Source organism: Orcinus orca, chromosome 1 (assembly GCF_937001465.1).
Source record: "Orcinus orca chromosome 1, mOrcOrc1.1, whole genome shotgun sequence".
In the NCBI taxonomy this organism is placed as follows: Eukaryota; Metazoa; Chordata; class Mammalia; order Artiodactyla; family Delphinidae; genus Orcinus; species Orcinus orca.
Genome location: NC_064559.1, coordinates 107834253 through 107855908, shown reverse-complemented (window position 1 = coordinate 107855908; position 21656 = coordinate 107834253). Strand labels below are relative to the sequence as shown.

Below are 21656 nucleotides of genomic sequence, written 5' to 3'. Positions count from 1 at the left end.
TCCTTGACCCATCCCTCCAAAATAGGATATTTCTGCCACTCTCTTTAACTACACCCTCTTTAATTCCATCTTTACTCTTAACCCAGTTGGTAATTATACATTTATTTTGTTGTTTACATATTTACTATGTGTCTCTCCCCCTAGACTACAACTAGGAACCCTGTCTATTTGATATACCATTTTATGAAACAGAACCGAATATGACATGCTATTCATGCTCAATGAATATTTGTTCAGTGAATGCATGGAGTGAGGGAGTAAATGAATGAATGAGGATGCGGGAAACAGAAATCACCAGTCCCAAAGCCATCACAAGCCTTAGAGGATACAAATCAAACAACTCCCCCAATCCCATTTGCTTTCACTGTAGGCATTACAGACAAAAGTCTTGAATGTCTTTCCAGTCAGAAAAAGGTCTATTAGTAACTTCCATCGTAGCTAAAGCTATGCCACAGCAGTCATGCTCAAACTTGGTCTGATGATAATGAGGCAACATGGAAAATACAGAGGCTGTGGAAGCATTTTTCTTCCCTGATTTTCTTTCCATAACCTTATACTGATGTGTATAGTCTGAGTTATTGAAGACTATGGGATATAAGGGGGTAATTACTGGCTTGCCACCATTCATTTCAATCATTTTCCCTCACTATTTTGCCTAGTAACATAGAGGCAGTTAATAAATGAGGTATACCTCACCATGCACAGTGCAGACAGAAATAGCACAACCTACAAAGAAAATGAAACCTGAATATTCTCAGTATAATTTTACAGGACCAAGGCTCAAAGAGACTTCCCTTATTAACACTCTTATTCTTATTTTTTTTTTACCATATTGCTTGAAAAGCATTCCATCAGGATAAAAAAAATTTTAAGCCAACATAAAAAAAAATTCTGCACTAATTTGATTGGAAAGTTAGAGCAAAACTGGCTCAATAGTTCAGGATCTAATGAGTGGCTCAGAAATCCTATTGAATTTGCTTATACAACCCTGGCTGTGGTTTCAGACTTCCTATGTAGTTCATGTAGCCAATTCTCATCAAGAAATAAGACTGTATTACCTGAGGAGAACATGGCTGTGTCATTTTGAAATCTAGTTTCCTGTTTGGAAAAAAGAAAAACAAATCAAGGTTCAGCAGTCTTTTTCCCTTAGAAAAGACAAAGACTCTGCAATGGAAATTTCCTGCTAATTCCATGAGGACATATTGGCGTCAGCTTCTTCCAAGGAAAAGCATTAAGTGTAGGATCACCTTTATTCCCACTTCTACCACCTCGTTCTCCATGATGAGAGTCTGGGCATGGTGTACTTTCCTCTCTGCGATAAGCCTGCCAAGTTGGCACTCCAAGAGCAAATAATAGTAATAATAACTTCAGTATGCTAGCGGCCCTGGGAGTCTATGCATCAGTCAGCAAGGGTGAGAAGGAATGGGAAGGGGGGAAAGAAAAGCATAATCTATTTCATGAAAATAGAAACTCTTTCTTCACACTTCACTCCTACTTATATCCAAGGAAGCAGAACCACGGATACATAAGGAAACTGGTAGTAGAGGTATGCTGGCTAATTATTCAGTCATTTTCCAAGCATGTAGTCAGTACTATGCATAGACTATAACTATCTTAGAATTATGGAAATGGAAGGGTCCTTCCTCCTAATTAGTGGTTTTTGGGCTTCAAAATGTCATAGGCCAATTCTAATCCCCTCCCCTTCCAACATGTGAAGGATCAACAATGGCATTACAATTTTTTATTCTACCAGATAAAGAGAATTAACAGCTCTCTATTATCTCCTGCCATCATTATTCCATAAAATAAATGAGATTTTAGTAACAAACTGAAGCCCAGACAGAGAAAATAGCTTGCTCAGAGTGACACAGGTAGCTAGTGGAGAATTTAGGACCAAAACCCAGGTCTCCAAATGCCTAACCCATTGCTATCTGTGGAACAGGACACTGCCTTTCCTTAGGAAGGCTAGGCAACAGCTCATTTCAGTTCCGTTCCCTCCATTGTCCTTCCTGACTTGTGCTCCTCCGAACAAGTCCCTGAGAGCAATGAGGATCTATCGCTGACTCTTCTCTCTTTCCTTTCTCATAGCTTTCCTAACCCTTCCCTTTAAAAAAAAAATGAAGTAAACAACTTTGCTTTAAAATATTATTTGTTCTCAATCTAGAAGGTTGAAGGAAATAAAAACACAGTAATCACTGAATATAGCTCACAAAAGAGAACAGTTTATGCTACCCAGCCTCTTCATGACAAGTCTGAAAATTATTGTTGGGTAACAGATCTGACTTACAGGATGCAGACCTCAAGATTCCTGGGGGAGAGACCTGAGGTTAGTTTGCTTTATTAGAAGGCACTGTATCCTATTAAATCATATCTACGCAGCTAAAGGGAATGTTAAACAATCACACTTGATTTACCCAGGGACTGGAGGCTTGTTAAACAGGCAAAAGCTGTTATCTAGATTTTAAAATGGGCAGAATTGAGAATGACTCATCTATTTTGAATGTCAGCACATCATGAATTCACTAACGTGACATGAGAACAGAGAGATCAAGGTAGTTACCTATTGAATATAATACCTTCAAGAGCCCACGTAGCTCCTCCAATTCCCAAGAATCTACTTTCTTCTTAATGAGCACTTTATTCTTTAAAATTGCCTCTATTCCCCACTAGCCTTCATGCCTGTGCAGGTGCAGGTATTTAGCAATGTAGGCTGACTACTGACAATTTGATGCCAGGTTTGTGTCAGTGACTTAATGCAGGTTCCCTCGTCTAGTCCTTATCATTCTATGAGGCCAGGACATTTTCAGACCAGGAAACACAAGTTGAAAGGGGTTAAGAAACTTGCTCAAGGTCACACTATTCACCAGTGAAAAGGCCAGAAACCAAACTAGATATGCCTACTACCAAGTCCCATGATCTTAGTCATGGCATCCTACCCCCACCAAACCACCACTGCCCCACTCAAGTCCAAATATAGACAAAATATTTATATGAATAGAATGTACTCAGGTGCAGGAACACTGTGAAATAATGCAGAGGAAGTGAAAGGGATTTCAGGTACCCATGTTTGGTCTTCACAGTGAGCTGTAGGTTTTTAGTTTTAGCTTGGGTTATACTGACCCTTCTTGGCCTCTAGAACCGATCTCAGTGAGGCAGTAGAATGGTCATTTATCAGTGTTCTAGTTTGCTCTACCAACTACGTTCTAGAGTCATATTTATTGCCACATCTGTCTGTCTTCATGAGAAAGTAATGATAAAAATGGCGGCTGGGGTAGTTTTGGAAAAAATCCAAACAATTTTCCGAAGAACTTAGACTTTTATTCCCCCTTTCCTGTAACACAGTTAATCCCAGAGTTCCAGTTGCTCAAAAGCCATGTCTATATTGCTGCTCTGTCTAGCATCAGAGCTTAAGACATCTTGATTATTAAAGTTTTCTGTAAGGACTCTCCACAGTCTCTGCAATTTTACTATCTGAAGAGTTCGAGAGAGCTTAATAATTTTAAAATAGCGTCCATGGCAAACTAAAGCTCTTCTTCTACTTTAGATCAAATGCGGCATCTAAAAGGAAAGTCCAAAGTTGGGAACACTTTACAGCTGCTGAGAAAGCCCAGCAACCGTAGAGCACTTAACATTTATTGGACTAAAGGGTTGTTGTATATCAAATTCCCCTGAAGGTAAAAAGCATCTAAGGAATTTTATCAGGACGTGCCATGAAAGATAGAAAAATTCTTTCTACTGTATATGAACTAAAGATTGTATCACTCACCTTCATCTGCCTGTTACATACTAAGCCCTTGATAAATATTTAGTAAATCAATGTTTTTCCTCATTGCTTTCTTTGTCAGAGCACAGTATCCATTATAAAAGGTATTAAGTACGATAGTATACGTCCACTTTGCTCCAAGCAGGCCCAAAATAAAAGTAAGCAGACTTTCAAACTAAATAAACAAGCAAAAACTCTGTTTTAGAAAAGAATTCACTGCAGGATCCTACGAATTAGACAATTTACCAAAATAGGAAATACAATCTAACTTACAAAAATGAGATTCACATACAACTTTCAGAGAACTGCATAAAGTGAGATCACTTGTGAATCCAACCAGTCACCCTCCTCAGAAAAAGAACATTGTTTAGAAATGCCCACAGTAATTCCAGACTTGGCCTCTCTCTTCCCCTCACCCACTCACTGTCTAAGTAGTGTCTCAATGTCAGAAAAAGCATCAGTTCTTCCACAAAAACTTCCCTCATTCCCCAAACCAAAACAAAAAAACAAACAAAAAACTGTGTCCACATCTCTGTTGTTAAGTTATTCCACTGTATTATCATTATGTATTTATGTGTCTTTCACTCAACTAAAACTCTTCTTTTCTTAGGGAGAAATGCCTTAATCTGCTAAGCTTAGAATATCGTAAATTCTCAATAAACATTAATGGAATGAATGAATATATTACTAACAAAAACATACACATCTTAGGGTGTGGCTGGCGAGCACATGGAGGCCAATTTAGTCTGAAAGTGTAAATGGAAGCAGTGGGTCTGACATAGAGTTTGAGAGCCTTGATGACTTTGATGTAGCCTGATGGACGGCTCCACGGAGAGGATAAGAGGGAAGGAATGAATCAAACCTCAGGAATTTCAAGTGATGAGGAACATTTGCCAGGATGTAGTAGAGATCATGAAACATGGGTACAAGTACAGAGAGACATGAAAATGACTTAGGAGGTTTGGTCCTCCTGGTCAAAGATCTTGCCTCTGATCTAAATCTAGACTCTGACAGCTGCTACTAGGCATTACCCCCTTGTCATCACCAGTGCCGCGTGTGCGCCGCCAGCCTGGTGTCTCTCATTCCAGCATTTCAGTGCCATGCAGAAGGACTAAGCACTTCTTACAAAAGGATGAGTAAACTCCTTTAAAAGCGGCTGCAGCAGGAGACTCTCCAAGGCAGCCTCTTACCTGCTGGTTCTGATAGGCTGTGACTGTGGTAAACACGGTCTCAGGAAAGTTGAATGTTTTCACTCCATCCCCAACAGGAACGGCTTTGGTGGGTGAAAGGTCGCTGCTGAAATCCTTGCGAATCACATGAACCCGAGGCTGGTATTTGTGCATAGAGTGAAGAATGATCTGAAATGAGAAGGGGAAACATTACTCCAGCGTTGTCTCTAAGGTCCCTACATCTTTTCCAGCTCTCATGCAAACAAAATTACAGGATAAAAGCGTTACAGGAAGAGCACAGTTTAGAGGTGGGATGTATGGGAAACTGGAAATCAGTGTACTTTCCCATGGCTGGAAGGACTAAGTGATCGGATAGCATCACATCACATGAAACCATGTAGCAAATATCCCAATAGGTGGCGAGTGCAATATGTTTGCTTTAATTGGATAAATACTGAATGAATTGGTTCCAGTACCAGCAGACATCACTCCACTAAAAGGTCTCAGAACCTCTGCCATGTGACAGTTGTTCCCTCCTGCTTCAAATTTTCAGCACGAGTTCATCTGTCTTTAAATTCTACAAGCTATTATTTGCACTTTGTTATTGATTTTACGGACATTCTCTCATGTCATGTCAGAGTTAAGGGTATATGCGTCTTCTCTCTTCCTTGGAAAATTATCATTTCCCTAAAGATAGGAGCCATGGTTTTAGCTTCTTTCATCTCCCCATATCATCCAGTATGGATCCTGGCATTCAGGGAAAATTCAGTATGTGTTTTACTGCCAAAAATAAATTAATAACATCAGTTGCACCAATTATACCTGGCAAGCCTTACAACCTATTCTTCTCTTATAAATTCATGAATTTCTTGACCAATCAGCCAGAACTGTCCCCCAACAGTTTCCCTGAGTTTACTGCCCTGTGAGTTATTCTATTAAATACTGTGATTTATTCACCATTTTAAAATGTGTCCTCTGTTTCTGTCGCTGAATTCTCCTGACTTGACCGTGAGTTCCTGGAGCACAAGAGCTCTGTCTGATAAACACAACCTGACTTACAGCAGATGTTTGCTAAATGTTAGATTTGGAATAAACGTAATTTCACAAAAGGAAAAAAAAACTTTTATGCTTACTTACTTAAAATGACTCAAAGATTCATTTGAGATTCTCAAAATCTCAAATGAATTTAAGAATCTCAAAAATATTCTTATTTTACATGTTTGAAAAAAGCCTGGGGCTAGTCATTTCTAGAGCAAAAGAGGGGGAAGAGGGAGGAAGAGGAAGATGGGATTATTTGACTCACATGTCCTTGATCATCCAATTCATTGTTGGTCAGCTTGAGTTTGTCGAAACTGACCACCTGTCTCATCCAAGTATCTCCAGAAGCTAGAGAATCAGGGTGTATATAAACTCTTGGGGGCACAGGGGAATCAGCATTGCCAGCCACCATCCACTTGGAGCTGTGATACACATATCTGAGACAGAGAGGGAGAGAGGAGAACTCAGACACAGATGCAGAGAGGGAATAGAGGCCCAGGAAACAATTAGGGACAGGAGGGAGGAGACACAAAGAGATGAGAAGAATGGAGTAGGATGGATTAAACAGAGAATACAGAGGAGAAAGGGAGAAGGGTGGATAACCAGGGAATATGAAATAGAGATGGAAATGGAAAACAAGATGGGTGGGGGAGGGCAGGAAAGTGTTGTAGTTAATGATCAAAGCTGCAGCTCTCACAAGGAAAACATTCTCACAGTCCTTTTTCTTTCTTCTTCCTCTCCTTGCCTTGCACCCCTGTGTGCACACAGGCATCCTGAACCCACGTGTTTAGCTATGGAAAAGGTATTTTACTGCAACCTTTCACCTTTCAAATGCAAACCATATAATCCATTGGCCACTTGTTCAGGATTTGGTTCCTTATTAAAAACATCTTCCATATTGTCCTATAAAACACAGCCATGTGCAGACACCCTCCAAGCCTCTCACTTGTTAACCATTTCCTAGCTAAGAGTCTGAATTTAGAAGCATTTCAATGAAAACCTAGTTTTGAACATCATCATCTTCCACATTATTTTCCCACAAAGTCACTGGAAATGAGACTAGGTTAATCAAAGCCTTCCCACTAAGTGGGAAGACTTAGCAGTGTTTCTGGGAATGGCTGCACTAAGGCAGAGACCTCCATTTTCATTGAAATGGAGGATGTTTTTAAAGAAAGGAGCATCTCCCCTCCTAAGTCCTACATCAAGACCACTTCTTTCTTAGCCAGCTCGCCCTCTAAAATACAAGTAATGGTCTTCTCTATTCACCTCTCACCTCCAAATTCATGGGCTCAGGGCCAAGTTCTGAAATATCTCAAAAATGAGCCATGACTCACTGATTTGACTGAGAGCTCAGGAGATCAATTAAGCCACAACTTGTTTCAGACAAGAACTATGTGTAAGGCACATGGAGACTATGTTGGCTTTTAATGGCTTTGAAGGAAAGTTATTTAACAAACTTGTTCACAACCCATTTTAATGAACAAAAATTCCCCTTAACTAGATGTTCTTCTTGAGGTCTTACCCAATTCTCCCATTCTTCCCCTCCATCATCCACAGGATAATCCCTCAGATATATGATTGAAGGTACTGTACTAATCCACTTCTCCCATTTTCCAAAATAAATCATCTCAACTCACTTAGTATTTCATAAACCAAATCATTCAATATGTTAATCACTTTCAGTGTTAAGTGAGTTCGTTTTAGACTTAAGATCCATTTGACTTTTGCTGCTCTGGCAGACCTTATACAATCCCACTCTTTAGAGAGATGTAAGGAGGATTCCAAACCAAACCATTACTGGTCTAACTTCCTACCTCTAGTGACTACTTCCTGTCTGGTGTTCTGCCACAGGCCATTGGTATGTCCTCCATCCTTGTTCCTTATCCAGTACATTGTACAGTGCACTGTTAAAATGCTTCATCTAATGAGTTTATAGAACCATCCTGGGATACTGGTGATGCCCACAGTTCCACATCTCAGAGTCATCCTTACCTGTATCTTTTATTGTCCACAGGTACAATGTCCATTGCTATGTAGTACTGCTGGTGTGGATCCAGGCCAGTGATCTTCACTCTCATGGCAGGAAACATCCTCCTGTGGATGGGAATAATGTAGGAAGCTCAGCAGTCAGAGGGGGAGAAGTAGCAAGAGTAAAAGCTTGATGAGTCTCTTAATAGGAAAGCTAAGCACACAAAGTCCCATATCCTCTAATTCTCAAAGTTGGCTGTTTTTTTTCACTTTGGAAATTATCACTGTCAAATATGCTGAGGATTTACATTGCTGAAATATCACCTCTTCTTAACTTAAATTGAACTGTTTCATTATTCATACACTCAAAGACCTCATACTGTAACTTGTTTTATAGTATTAGTTAATCTTTAATGTGAGATAGATGGATAGACAAGAGAGAGATACATAGATAGATAGAATGTGTGTATATACATTTCCTATTAGACTATAACATTCTTAAATATACTTATACTCTTATACTTAATATACTTGAATAACTTATATTCTTCTTATTCCCCAAGTAGCTTGTCACAATTGATTGTAGTAATCATGAAATATTTTCTGATTGAGTCTATTTGAAAATGACCACTCTAAAAATAATATCTCAAGAAAAGAAGAAAAAAAGGAATGTGCTACCAGTTCCCAAATGAAGGACCACCAAAGTCTTTTTATTTTTATGCATAAAACTGTAGAAAAATTTCTGCAAGTTCTCAGGCTGTCAACGTGTCTGTCAGAGGAAGGACACCGCAGAATAGGGAGCAAATACCAAATGAATTCTAGTGGCCTCTGGGCAATACCTTGTTTCTACCACAATGGCTTGTTAAACTTGCCAAAGCAAGCGAGGTCAGGATATGACACTTTACAACTACTCTCATAATTGAAGAGGAGAAGAGGGAGCAGCCCCACAGAGGTATTGAGTTTCAAGGAGACTAAAACAAAATTCACCATTCTTCTTTAACCGTAAGAAAGAAGAAAAACATCAAACTCTTTTGCATGTCGTGAATTTAGGAACCAGACATAAGAAGTGCTTGGTTCAAAAATTTGGATTGCCCTGAATGTGCTCTAGAGTACTTGTACACAAAATGCTGCATTAAGCTTAACCATCTGGGGCCAGTTAGTTGAGCTGGGCAGAGCACGGTGCTAATGAGGTCAAGGTCACAGGCTTGATTCACATATGGCCTAATTGGCTTTGCTCCATTTCACGGCCATAGACCATACCCTGACCCCAGACAGCCATCTTGCAAGTGTGCACTGGTTGTTTACATGACAGGCTTTCTGTGCTAGTCACACACTCTACTACTCAACAGAAACAACTCAAAAAGCAAATATCCTCTGGCAATAGGTTGGTGACATCATAATCATATTTGGGGGGAAAGCACAGAGGGACCACAGACCTTCAACAGGGATGATGGCTAATTCTTAAATATTTGCAAAGAGTAATATATTACCAATCCTTTCCCACTTTATAACTTTTCAGAAGCTTCTATTGGTATATCATTTTAGATTTTCTTTCTCTACCCTCACAAGCTTAATTAGAAAGCCTTATATTTTATTTTAAGTGTATTTATTTATTTATTTTTGGCTGCGTTGGGTCTTTGTTGCTGGGCACGGGCTTTCTCTAGTTGGTGCGAGTGGGGGCTACGCCTCATTTGCGGTGCGCAAGCTTCTCATTGCAGTGTCTTCTCTTGCTGCAGTTGCAGAGCATGGGCTCTAGGGCATGCAGGCTTCAGTAGTTGCAGCACATGGGCTCAGTAGCTGTGGCTCACCAGCTCCAGAGCACAGGCTCAGTAGTTGTGGCGCACGGGCTTAGTTGCTCTGACGCATGTGGGATCTTCCTGGACCAGGGATTGAACCTGTGTCCCCTGCATTGGCAGGCGGATTCTTAACCACTGTGCCACCAGGGAAGTCCCAAAAGCCTTATATTTTAGTCTTATGGTTGGCTAATGAAATTTGATGGTGGGTTGCTCATAATGACTAAATCTAACATTCACTATAGGTGAGGCACTTTGACTCACATTAACTCTTTCCAAAAACTTAGGAACCTTGGTCTATACATGTATATATAGATCATTAATTCCCGACTTAATAACAATGATTTATGATTGCCCTGTATATATAAATATTTGGAGAGCATCTTGCGCGGGATGGAAAGTCCTCTCCCTTGCTATCTGAGATACGAAAACGCGGTTCCTCTCAGCCATCTAAAGAGGCTGCATTACATTGAAAGAGATAAATTTATTTTCTTGATGACCTTAAAAAAAGGGGTTAAGATGTTTTTAAAGTCAATACCTGTTTTGTCTGAAACACTTATATGACCTTGAGTAGAGAAGCTACCTGTCTCTTTTCAGAACTCAGGTTCTAAAATGAATGAGCTGTGTGGCTCTGGATAAGCCATTTAACCTCACCATCTATAAAACAGAGGAAAGGAACTAAATAATCCTTAAAGTGACCTTTTGCTTTAACATTCTCTGACAATTCTTAAAATCTGACCAAAGTTGCTCTTTCTTTTTGTCAGTATTTTAGCACAGAATATCAGGTAATGTCATAACATCCTAGAGAAAAATTAATCTTTCATATTCATAAAAAGAGATGTGTTTGGTTTTAATTTTATGCCTAAATTTAGGCCAATTCTTTTGACTTCCAAACCCGTTTATCACTACAAACACCTCTGTCCATGGTGCTGATCATGCAGGTTTTGTTGGTGCATTCAAAGATTGAGGGCTCTGTAGACTACAGTAGTTCTGAATCAATGGGATTATACTTTGGGATGTGAGAAGAAGTAGGTGGTGACTAAGATCTTCTGAGAGGGAAAAAGAACAGAGAGTCATACATAACTAACAGTAACTAAGAAAATGGAAATTGGGGCTTCCCTGGTGGCGCAGTGGTTGAGAGTCCGCCTGCCGATGCAGGGGACATGGGTTCGTGCCCCGGTCCGGGAAGATCCCACATGCCATGGAGCGGCTGGGCCCGTGAGCCATGGCCGCTGAGCCTGCGCGTCCGGAGCCTGTGCTCCGCAACGGGAGAGGCCACAACAGTGAAAGGCCCGCGTACCACAAAAAAAAAAAAGAAAGAAAGAAAGAAAATGGAAATTGGAGTTAAAACTGAAAAAGACACTATGTAGGAAGAAAAATGAAGTGAAAAGGAAAGAATCAACTTGGAGGATGGGGAGGGAATGAAAAAAATTCACAGAAGAGGAAGTCTTCTTTGCATGTTTCTGAGTGGTTCTGGAATTACTTGAGCAGAGTTACTGGTAGCAACAGCAACAGCTGAGGCACTCCAATATGGAAGCAATGAATGTAGTTTCTAAACCTAAATAAAGGGATATGATTAAAGAACAAACTGTATGTCTGTGCTGGGAATCTCTGGATATATTCAGGTATCAACATGAATTTGTGAAGGCAGAGGTATGGAAAAGTAAACATTGCAGAAAATCATGAAATGAGGTCACAGGAGAATTGTCAAGGAGGTGCTCAGGTAAACTGAATTCACTGAAGTGCAGGGAACAAGGGAATGATATCAGGAACAAAAGTGACCAAAATACACAGACATAATAGTAGTAAGTAAAGACCCAAAATAAAAACTGGAAAATCTTACAGACAAAAAAAGTAATATTTCCCCTCTCACCAAACCAATGCCCTTGCCAAAAACTAAGAAAAAGAGTAAACACTTTTCCCTTGAATTGCTGTTTCTTTCCAAGTCATATCTCAAAATGTAGACTCAAGATGTAGACTGAAACACAAGCAACAAAAAAGAGATGGTTTTTGAAAGTGATTCTGGATAAACAACACGGTCCTACTGTATAGCACAGGGAACTATACTCACTATCCTGTGATAAACCATAATGAAAAAGAATATAAAAAATAATGTGTATATGTGTGTGTGTGTGTGTGTGTGTGTATAACTGAATTACTTTGCTGTACAGCAGAAATTAACACAACATTGTAAATCAACTATACTTCAATTTTAAAAACAAGAAATTCCGAAAAGTAATTTTGAAAGTAATGCTCCTTCAAAATTGCTCCTCCTAAGAAGCTTTTTAATGGTTTTATTCTCTACTAAAACTTAAAGAAGGAAGAGGGTTTACCGAGGAGGATGAAAATGAATAAGACTTCAGGTTCATTTTAAGCTCACCTTTTTGTGATATATTATTGTATTGAGAGGTTTCTCTATATGCATTCAAGTGAACTAGACCCAACCAAACTATGCTTTGACTTTAAACGTCTATGTGCATGAAGACAGCTTATGATCAATGAGGTGAGTCTTTTTGGTCTCTGTGATGTGAGACAGTGGGTTGACTTTGTAAATATGGAAGCACTATAATTATTTTAATTTCAGTGAACTATTCCTATATAAACTAATAAACTCAGTCCAAATTTATTTTGATTTAAATCATTTTCATTTTAAATCCAAGGGGCGAAAGCTATAACCATTTCTTAATAGTGCAGACTTACAAACAGTTGAGACAATTGTTTTGGAGCCAAACAGATTTGTGTAGAATTCTGGAGCTGCCCTTTACTACCTGTGTGGCCTTAGTCAAGTTAATTAACCTCTTCCAGCTTTTGCATCCTCATCCATATACGGAATTATCACATCCTACCTCACAGGATTCCTGTGAAGTTTAAATAATGAAATACATGTTGAATATCCAGCACAAAACAGATACCTAACCATGAAAAATTTAAAGATACCCGTAAAGGAGTAGCTTAATTAACAGTGTTTATTTCAAGAGACGCTGTGTTTTTAAAACTTTTATCATCCTACATAAATCATTTTGCAAGAGTTTCCACCAGGTCCCATTAAAGTAATCACATTTCAAGCCAACTATAAAACACAATGGATCAATCCGCAGGGCTCCAAAAATGCACCAAGCCCAAATTTTACCAAAAACAAAATTCTTACAAAAATACCTGGCTGATTTAAATGCCTTAGAAGATGCAAGCTTTTCCTCTTGAAAACATTGGTTGGTGAAGTAACACTTGCTTTGGAAATCTATTGTTTGACTGTTATGCACCATGGATCTCCAGTATTAGCTGGAATACATTTGCAGGCAGAAAATGTTTGTGAGGGAAGAGGCGATTTAGGTTTGAGTGGTCCTTGGAGGAAAATAGCAAAATCACAGTAAACACAAGAAAAGCACTTTATCAAGACATCCAGATGCTGAAAAGTGAGTGTGAGTTGCTTTGGCTGCACCAACGCTACTACCACAAATAAGTGAAAAGAAAAATGTAACAGCTCCTACATTTGTTTTCCTGTTCTTCGAATGTGGCTCTGCAAAGGAACTTGTCCTTACCTGCCTGCTTTGGTGATGATCATCTCGGTTCCAATGTCATGGAACCTCTTCCAGAGGTCAGCACACTGCAGCTCCACCTGAATCTCCTCCATGGAAGACATGGCAGCAGGCACAGGGCCTGCAGCACCAGGGCCCAGGTCAGCGTGAGTGTCAAAGGAGCAGGAAGACCGCTCAGTGATCACCTCAGAGTCTGAACCAGTGCTCTGCTCGGAATCTGCAAAATAAACAGTCAAGACTTAGGTGAGAAACTGCTGAGCTCCCACCACACCCCTGGCCCTAAAAGATGGAGGCAGGGTAGGGAGCACGATGGGGTGGGGAGAGGGGTGAACAAAAGGAGACTTAAAGCTGGGAAGCTCCAGAGCACAGCACTCAGCGTATTTTATTATTTTTTCTTTATGGTTTGTTTTTGTGATTTATGACCTTCTTGCAGGTTTCGTGTTTCCAACATGACATCTGGCATTTTAGTAAGTTTTAGCAACAGCTGAAGAAAATTGGTCCACAATAGGCAACATAAAGAGTACTAATGTCACCATGTTGAAGGGAATGAAGCCAAACTGGAGCAACAAAATAGACAAATGCCAAATTTTAAAAATAATCATCATCACAGACTATAGCTGCAAATCTAGATTAGACCATTTAACTTGGGGTAAAAGATTCAATGCTAACAACAATGTGTTCTTTAATTCCATACCACTCAGCATCACTATCCTTCAGTCAGTTATTTTTAAACACAGTGAGTTTTCCTCCATTTATATATCCTGGTCATCAAAAGTAATGAAAAGTTATTTGGGATCTTCAGAAACACTTTGTTGTATACTTGAGTAAATGGCTTTTCCTAAGTCTAATCAGGCCATTTTGGATGAAAAAAAAAAAGTCTGTTGTGAGGCAAGGATGTAAGCATATGGAAAAGTTACCCAAGAAGGTGGTTGAAACAAAGGGAATAAATGAGTTTAGGAGACACCTTGATTGGTTTCTGAAGTATGGGCAGAGGGGAGGGTTGATCCAAACAGGAAGGTAGGATTGAGAGCAACCAAATAAAAAGCTGGCATGCTGGGCCAGATGGTCCTTTCCTCTTTCGTCTTCTGTTCTCATGAAGAGGGGGCTGGTGGGGGGGGGGAGGCAGGGGGGATGTAGACCGATGGAGAAACCTAGAGTCAGATCTACTAGAGAATTTTCTGTAATTTTTCAGATTTTTTACTTTTAGAGTCCCTATGCCAAGAACTTTATCTCCTAATATTTTCCAAACTTGGATGAGTTAGTACAGTTTCCTTATGTCACACGATACTGCAAGCCAAGCCTAAGAACCTATTTCTCTAACTCACCCTTAACATCTAGGATTCCGATTGCTTCCCCCATAATTAAATACATACATAAAGAAAGGTTGAAAACAATGATGTCTTACTCTGACAACTGGCTTTTCAATGCTGTCAAAGGTCAGGACCTCTTGGGTACCAGTCCTTGACACTAGCAGGATGGAAGGAGGCTGGGACAGAAAGCCATATCATCTTGCTGCCATCCTCACTAACTGGAGCAGGTTTCTAGGCCTGTGAACAACCCCTCTCATGACACCTTTAATTTTCTTTTCTTCTAGCCCTAGTGTGCTCCTCTCTCAAACCCAGGCAGCATCACTGCTGAAGACATTCAGTACACTGCAGAAGTGAACCAAGCTCCTAAATAACACGGAAGTCTCTGCCCCAAATCTTTAGTTTATCCACGATCACTGGTCCAGTCACCATCTTCATCAAAAACATTAAAAAGTTATATGACTAGATACTACCTGTCTAAGCAGATCATTTTATATCTTGGACTAAACAGGAGCTACTATTTGTCTCCTTCAAGTACAGAAAAGTGGAGCTGCTTTTCTAAGGTGAGAGCTGTTGAGTGACAATCAGGCTCTATCCCAGCCTGATGCTATCTGCTTTTCGGTAGCAGAGCCATGATATCCTCACACATTCTCCAAACACAGTAATCTGATCCCTTGAGACATGGATTCCCAAATCCCATTTTGTTTCTGCGATATGCCAAGAGCTCCTCACTTATCACTAAAATTGTGAATTTTTCAAGAACTTCTTGAAGCAAGATTTTTAAAAAATAGTCTTGTCCTACCTTTGGAAGCAAAGCGTTATGAAATCTCCTTACCATAAAGTGCTACGGTTATGAAACAGTTGTAAATAGGCAGGGCCCAGCAAAAATTCTGGACATATAATTTCTCCAATGTGTGTTTAGGAAGGGGGAAAGGAAAGATATCACTGCACGAAGTGATAATATTTTTAAGGTAGACAACTTGAGGTTAGGATTGGAATGGGAACTGTGGCTGGAGATTTAGGAAGTAAGGGACTGCTCTTAACTCTCTATGTCATCTGGAATAAAACAGGTACTCAGGGCTTCCCTGGTGGCGCTGTGGTTGAGAGTCCGCCTGCCGATTTTGCCGGGTTTGTGCCCCGGTCCGGGAAGATCCCACATGCCGCGGAGCGGCTGGGCCCGTGAGCCATGGCCGCTGAGCCTGCGCGTCCGGAGCCTGTGCTCTGCAACGGGAGCGGCCACAGCAGTGAGAGGTCTGCGTACCGCAAACAAACAAACAAACAAACAGGTACTCAAAATGTAACATTAAATGGATTGATGAATAACCTTGGACAAGTCACTTAGCCACAATGGACCTATTTCTTCATAGTACAATTAAAAGGATTGAACTGAAATCTCTTATAATCTCTTCCACCTCCAATGGCTTAAAGAATGTAAGACTCCTTCCTAATGCAAGTTTCAGTGATAACCCAGGTGACCTCAATTAGAAGCATCAAAATTTTTTTTCTTCTACTTAAAAACTTTTATTTAGGAAAAAGTCCAAAATACATGTAAATAAGTCAAAAGAGATAATCCTTTTCAAAGATCATTATACAAATTGCTTAATTGGGACTTTAGTTCTACGTAACTCAATGGCCAATCATTTGTAATATAGATTGTTAGCTGTTCATGTTTTTTTTTAGGTAAAACACCAAAACCATGATTTGTGAAAGAAGAAATTGATAAGTTGGAGTTTAAAAAACTGTAGAAGCATCAAACTTAAAACTGTCTGGGAAAGACAAGTTAAATGAGAAAAAAGACTGAGAGCTCAAATTCACATTATCGTAGGAGTTAAAGAATTGAGTTAGTATTCTGTTTACAGTTTCAATCAAACCCATCAATAAGCACCTATCAGCATGTGGCCCTATATGAGATACCATTCAGATAATTTGAAACAGAATCCAGACCTTGGGAAATTTCCCAGTTAGTGTTGATTAATTATGCATCTACTGAGTGCTTACTATGTGCCCAGCACTGTGCTAGATTCTGGGAAATATCAAAGCACACAATGGGGCTCCTCTTAAAGGTATCTACAGTACAAGTGGAAACTGGGAGCATTCACGAATAATCAGAGACCAAGACAAACACTACCATGCAGTTTTCCACACCATGACATACTTTCCTGTATGTCTCATAGGAATTCAGAAAACAGAGGGATCTGAGAGGGCTGGAACATTCCTGGGGAACCCATGGTTACTAATAAAGAAGTGGACAAGATGTGGAGGCATAGGCAGTATTTTCCCATGAAGAGGATTTTCAGAGACAGTGATTTGTTTCCCTGGAAATACTCTGTGCTCCTCTACTCTCACTCCCTCACAAAATAGAGTCCAAGTGACTTTTATATACAGAATGCAGGCACCAGCCCTCATTTTCAGTCACATGAATGTATCATGTAATTTTCCATTCTTGATTGTTTCTTAACTTCCATAGGTTGGAAACAAAATTAGTATTATATTTTATATAGTTTGTTTTGAACCCCTAGAGTAATGAGGGTTACCTGTGATATAAACTACTCTACAATACCCTTCAAATAGTAATCTCAGAGTCCACGTCAACAGCCTAGGTAAAAATAAAGTTTAATTCTTTGTAAAATATATTTCTAAATCATAGTTATATAAAATATTTCGGCTAACCAGATCAATTATTTCAGCTATTAATCAGAATGTATAATCAAGTTACCTAAGTCATAAATGTAAGAAATGCATACAGAGCGGGTGGGTTATTTCAATCAGATCAGGTCATCCATTCAGAAATATAATCAGTCTTTTGAAGATCAGAAAACACCTCTGTGTTTTCAAGGTTTTTTCATTCTTGGCAATTTGTGACTTCCTGCCTTCAAAAAATAACCACTAGGAACTCATTTGAATGATCTGGAAAGATTTCTTGGCCATCAGACGTCTCTTGTGAGTAGTATTTTAACAAGGAACGTTTTAGTAAGTCAGAACATAAATGATAAAGTTATACATAACTAAGGAAGTTAAAGAAGAAAACTTTGGGAACCTGCGCTAAGCCAGTTACAAGTCACTGGAGAATATCATGTGACTGACTCATAGGGTCAAACTAACATATCTATTACCATCCAAAAAAAAAATCTCTAAGAAAGAGAATCTAACCATCCATTCGTTGTGTCACTCATTTTCTATCTCTGACCTATTTCATATTGAGAAAATGGATATGGTTAACGCTAAGTTCCCAGAGAAAGTTGAGTTTAGCTTAGAGAGAATTTCAGTTCTCAACTCATACAAAATAGTAGCAATAATAAAATAGTTTCTTAATTTATATTTTACATATTATCTAATATATCCTTCCATTGGATGAGCTAGACATGGCCTATATTTTTATGTCCATTTTGTGGATGAGGAAACTGAGACTAAGAAAAATTGAAAACCACATGGCCTACAAAGTAGGTCTTCTGCCTCCTGAATCAACAATCAGGGCTCCCCAAGATCCTACTACATTCATCCCTGGCCAAAGCAGTCAGCAATTCTGTAAGACCCTTCAACTGTTTGGGCCATCCTTACAACTGAAATAGCTTAACATGTTTGATCTTAGCCAAGTCACATAACTATTCTGGTCCCTATTTTCCTTGATCTTTATAGCACGGCACACGCACATTTAATTAGGGCCGCTATAAAGTCTCTTTTAGGTTTAATGTTTAATGGATGGATTCGTAGTACAGCTTAAAGACCACCAAGTCTAACAGCAGGAACCCAACCACGATAAGCTGATTTGGTTGACATGTATAGAAAAAGCCTGAGTTATGTGTTCTCTGACTTCATTTCCACATTAGGGGACTTCCCTGGTGGTCCAGTGGGTAGGACTCCACGCTCCCAATGCAGGGGGCCTGGGTTCGATCCCTATTCAGGGAACTAGATCCCCCATGCATGCCTCACCTAAGAGTCCGCATGCTACAACTAAAAGATCCCACATGCCGCCACTAAAGGATCCCGCCTGCTGCAACTAAGACCCGGCGCACCAAAATAAATAATTTTTTTTTAAATTAGATGTTATTAGAACATATTTCACAGTCTGCCAGGTGATTTTCATCTCCACTTAACTAATAATTTTAAGGAATCATTTTTTACTACAGGTAACAAGGCACATTTACTTTTAGGGCTCTGCTACCCACCAAGAGTGGGGTCTTGGAAAGTCACCTCATTTCACCAAGCCTCAGTTTCCTTATCTTTAGTATTTCCTTATTTTACTATTAGGGTCAAGGAAAAGATACCTTCCTTCTCAAAAATTACATTTATATCTGTATGATAAAGACAGAATCTAATGGTTCTGCTGATAACAATGTTAGTGACTTTGGACAGTGAGACGACTATAAGCTCACAACAACTATCCCAACCAAACAGTTAAGTGCTCACCTATTGAGCACTTACTGGCACTCTGCTAAGACCTTACATACATACCATCATTTAATAGAACAACTCTAAGAGTTATTATTATTATCTCCATTTCAAATATTATTTACAGCCAAATCCTAATTGCATCAGTTCTACCTCCTAAGGATTGCAGGCATATGAAATTATATTTAATTCCTTTTTTTTAAGAAGATGTTGGGGGTAGGAGTTTATTAATTAATTTATTTATCTTTGCTGTGTTGGGTCTTCGTTTCTGTGCCAGGGCTTTCTCCAGTTGCGGCGAGCGGGGGCCACTCTTCATCGCGGTGCGCGGGCCTCTCACTATCGCGGCCTCCCTTGTTGCGGAGCACAGGCTACAGACGCGCAGGCTCAGCAGTTGTGGCTCACAGGCCCAGTTGCTCCGCGGCATGTGGGATCCTCCCAGACCAGGGCTCGAACCCATGTCCCCTGCATTAGCAGGCAGATTCTCAAGCACTGCGCCACCAGGGAAGCCCTTTAATTCCATTTTTATTCCACCAAACATTTCTGCTTTGTATAGACCAGGTTGTGTATTCATGTAGGAAGACAGACAAAACAGGTTCTTGCTCTGAAGGAGCTCACAATCTGGTAGGAAGGATACAGAAACTGTTAAAGAAGATGGACTGTGATAGGTGCTCCGGCAGATGTATAGGAGCAAAGCGCTACCAGGAGCTTTGAAGAGCAAACAAGCCAATGGACAAGAGGATCGAGAAGACGTCATGAGGTGACATTTGAGAGTGGGCTTGAAATCTATATGCGCTTTATATGAGTTTAATATGAGCAAGCAAAGAAACTATGGGGACAGAATCTCAGGTACTGGGAATAGCATAAGTAAGAACTTGTCATTCTTAGAAAATTACAAGCACACAGATATGGCCAGAGCTTAAAATACATAAGGGAAGAGGGGAGGGGAGATAAGAGATAAGTTGGAAAATCAGGTTCAACGCAATTATACAACAACTTATTTAACATTTAGTATGTGCCAATCACTTTTCTAGATTCTTGAGACATCATCAGGGAGAAAACAAAAATCCCTGGCCACGTGGAGTTTATATTTTAGGAGAAATGTGTGTGTCATAATATGGAGTTTAGACTTTATTTTCTTTATACCAAAGTTTTCTTTTAAATGTAGGTGATGATGGTTCGGTCTTCCCTTCTAGACTATGAATTCCATAAACTGAGTTTCATGCTTTGCCACATCTCCTGAACGAATGATACACGATAGCCTGGTTTCAATGTGGAAGATGGGTGGTAGAAGACTACTGCAGAGTCAGATAAGAGACGTTGAATTTTCTGAGATTAGATGCACAAGCCACTTCCATGAGACTGGACCTCAGCTGTCATATTTTACCCAAGGGAGAAGATAGCTTGAAACAATTAAAAGAGAAAGACCCAAACCAGATGATAATCAAACAATCGTTCTTGTTTTTGTTTCTGCCAATAACTGGGACATGACTACATTGAGTGGTGCCCCCTAACTGATACTAGCAGGGCAACCACTCCTTGGCCTACTTCTTAAGTCCCAAAGTCTCTAAAACCAAGACCCACCCACAGTCATCTCAGGGCTCCCATTCACACCATAGGAGACACCAGAAGCTATAACCCAGGTAGCACTCTCTGTACCACGCTCAAGTAAATTCTTATTCCCAGAGGACCTCTGCAGTGGAAATTGGTTCTGGGACATCAGATTTTATCAGATAGCTTAGCAAAATCTGGTGATGAAACTTTTCATAGAGTAATTCTAAATACAGCAGAAGCAGAGCATTTGGCACTGACCTGAGTACGCACTGAGCCCACATTTGATACCCAGTCCAGAGCTTCAAGGGAATGAACTATAACCCAGGTTGGATTAAACTAAAATTATGATGATAGCAAACACTCAAATGAGCCTGTTAGATGACTTTAGTAATGGAATGAAGTCTCTGAGCCCTCCATGCCCTCCAAGTTCTATTTGGGAAAAAGGGGGGTGGTAACCTGAAGCCTGCAATTCCCATGCCAATAATCCAATTAGGGAGACTGAGAGCACATATCCTTCAGCTGCCTAAAGCACTCTCCACCTGACAACCAGCACCTCTCTCACTGACATACAGACCACAGGCAAGGACCCAACGTCACCCCTGAGATCTAAGCCTTTTGAAGGGGCTTTGCAAAGAAGTGGCGGCAGTCATTTCTACATCTATTTCTTGTTGATCAAACCAAGGCTCAATGTCATTAAAGGTTCAGCCTCTAGTGCTCCAGCTTGCTTTGAAGGTGGAAGCAAACAAAAGAAGAGAAATAACAGGCACTACACTAAATAGTCTACATACATTTATATTTAAGCCTCATGCAATTTTCACAGAAAACCCTATGAAGTAGGCATTATTGCTGCCCCTTTATAAGTGAGAAAGCTGAGGTCTGGCCGATGAAAAAGCTTTTCTCACATTATATAACTAGGAGGTGTCAGAGTGCGATTTGACTTAGTCTGACACTAGAGGTGATGCTCTTTCCACCATCAACTGTTGCCCAGGTTTTAGAACTAGACCTGCACAGTTCTGTGCTTCCCACTCTGAACTTGGAAATGCAGAGCTCACGTTCAGGCTGTTCGGTCAGAAGATAGCTCTATGGAAACTAAAACATTATCAGTTATTTGGGGAAAACAGAAAATTCAAAGCCAGGTCAGA

At 39.9% G+C, this 21656-nt stretch overlaps 1 protein-coding gene across 1 annotated transcript in view; it reads right to left on the bottom strand.

The window, feature by feature from the left end:
• Positions 1-21656, bottom strand: part of TBX15 (T-box transcription factor 15) — a 105539-nt gene that overhangs the window by 29316 nt on the left and 54567 nt on the right. The window contains exons 2-5 of the mRNA XM_004263252.3: positions 13271-13484; positions 7963-8064; positions 6236-6407; positions 4954-5121 (exon numbers count right to left, since the gene is read on the bottom strand). Of these exons, the coding sequence (XP_004263300.1) occupies positions 4954-5121; positions 6236-6407; positions 7963-8064; positions 13271-13484 (656 nt within the window). The remainder of the gene's footprint in view (positions 1-4953; positions 5122-6235; positions 6408-7962; positions 8065-13270; positions 13485-21656) is intronic.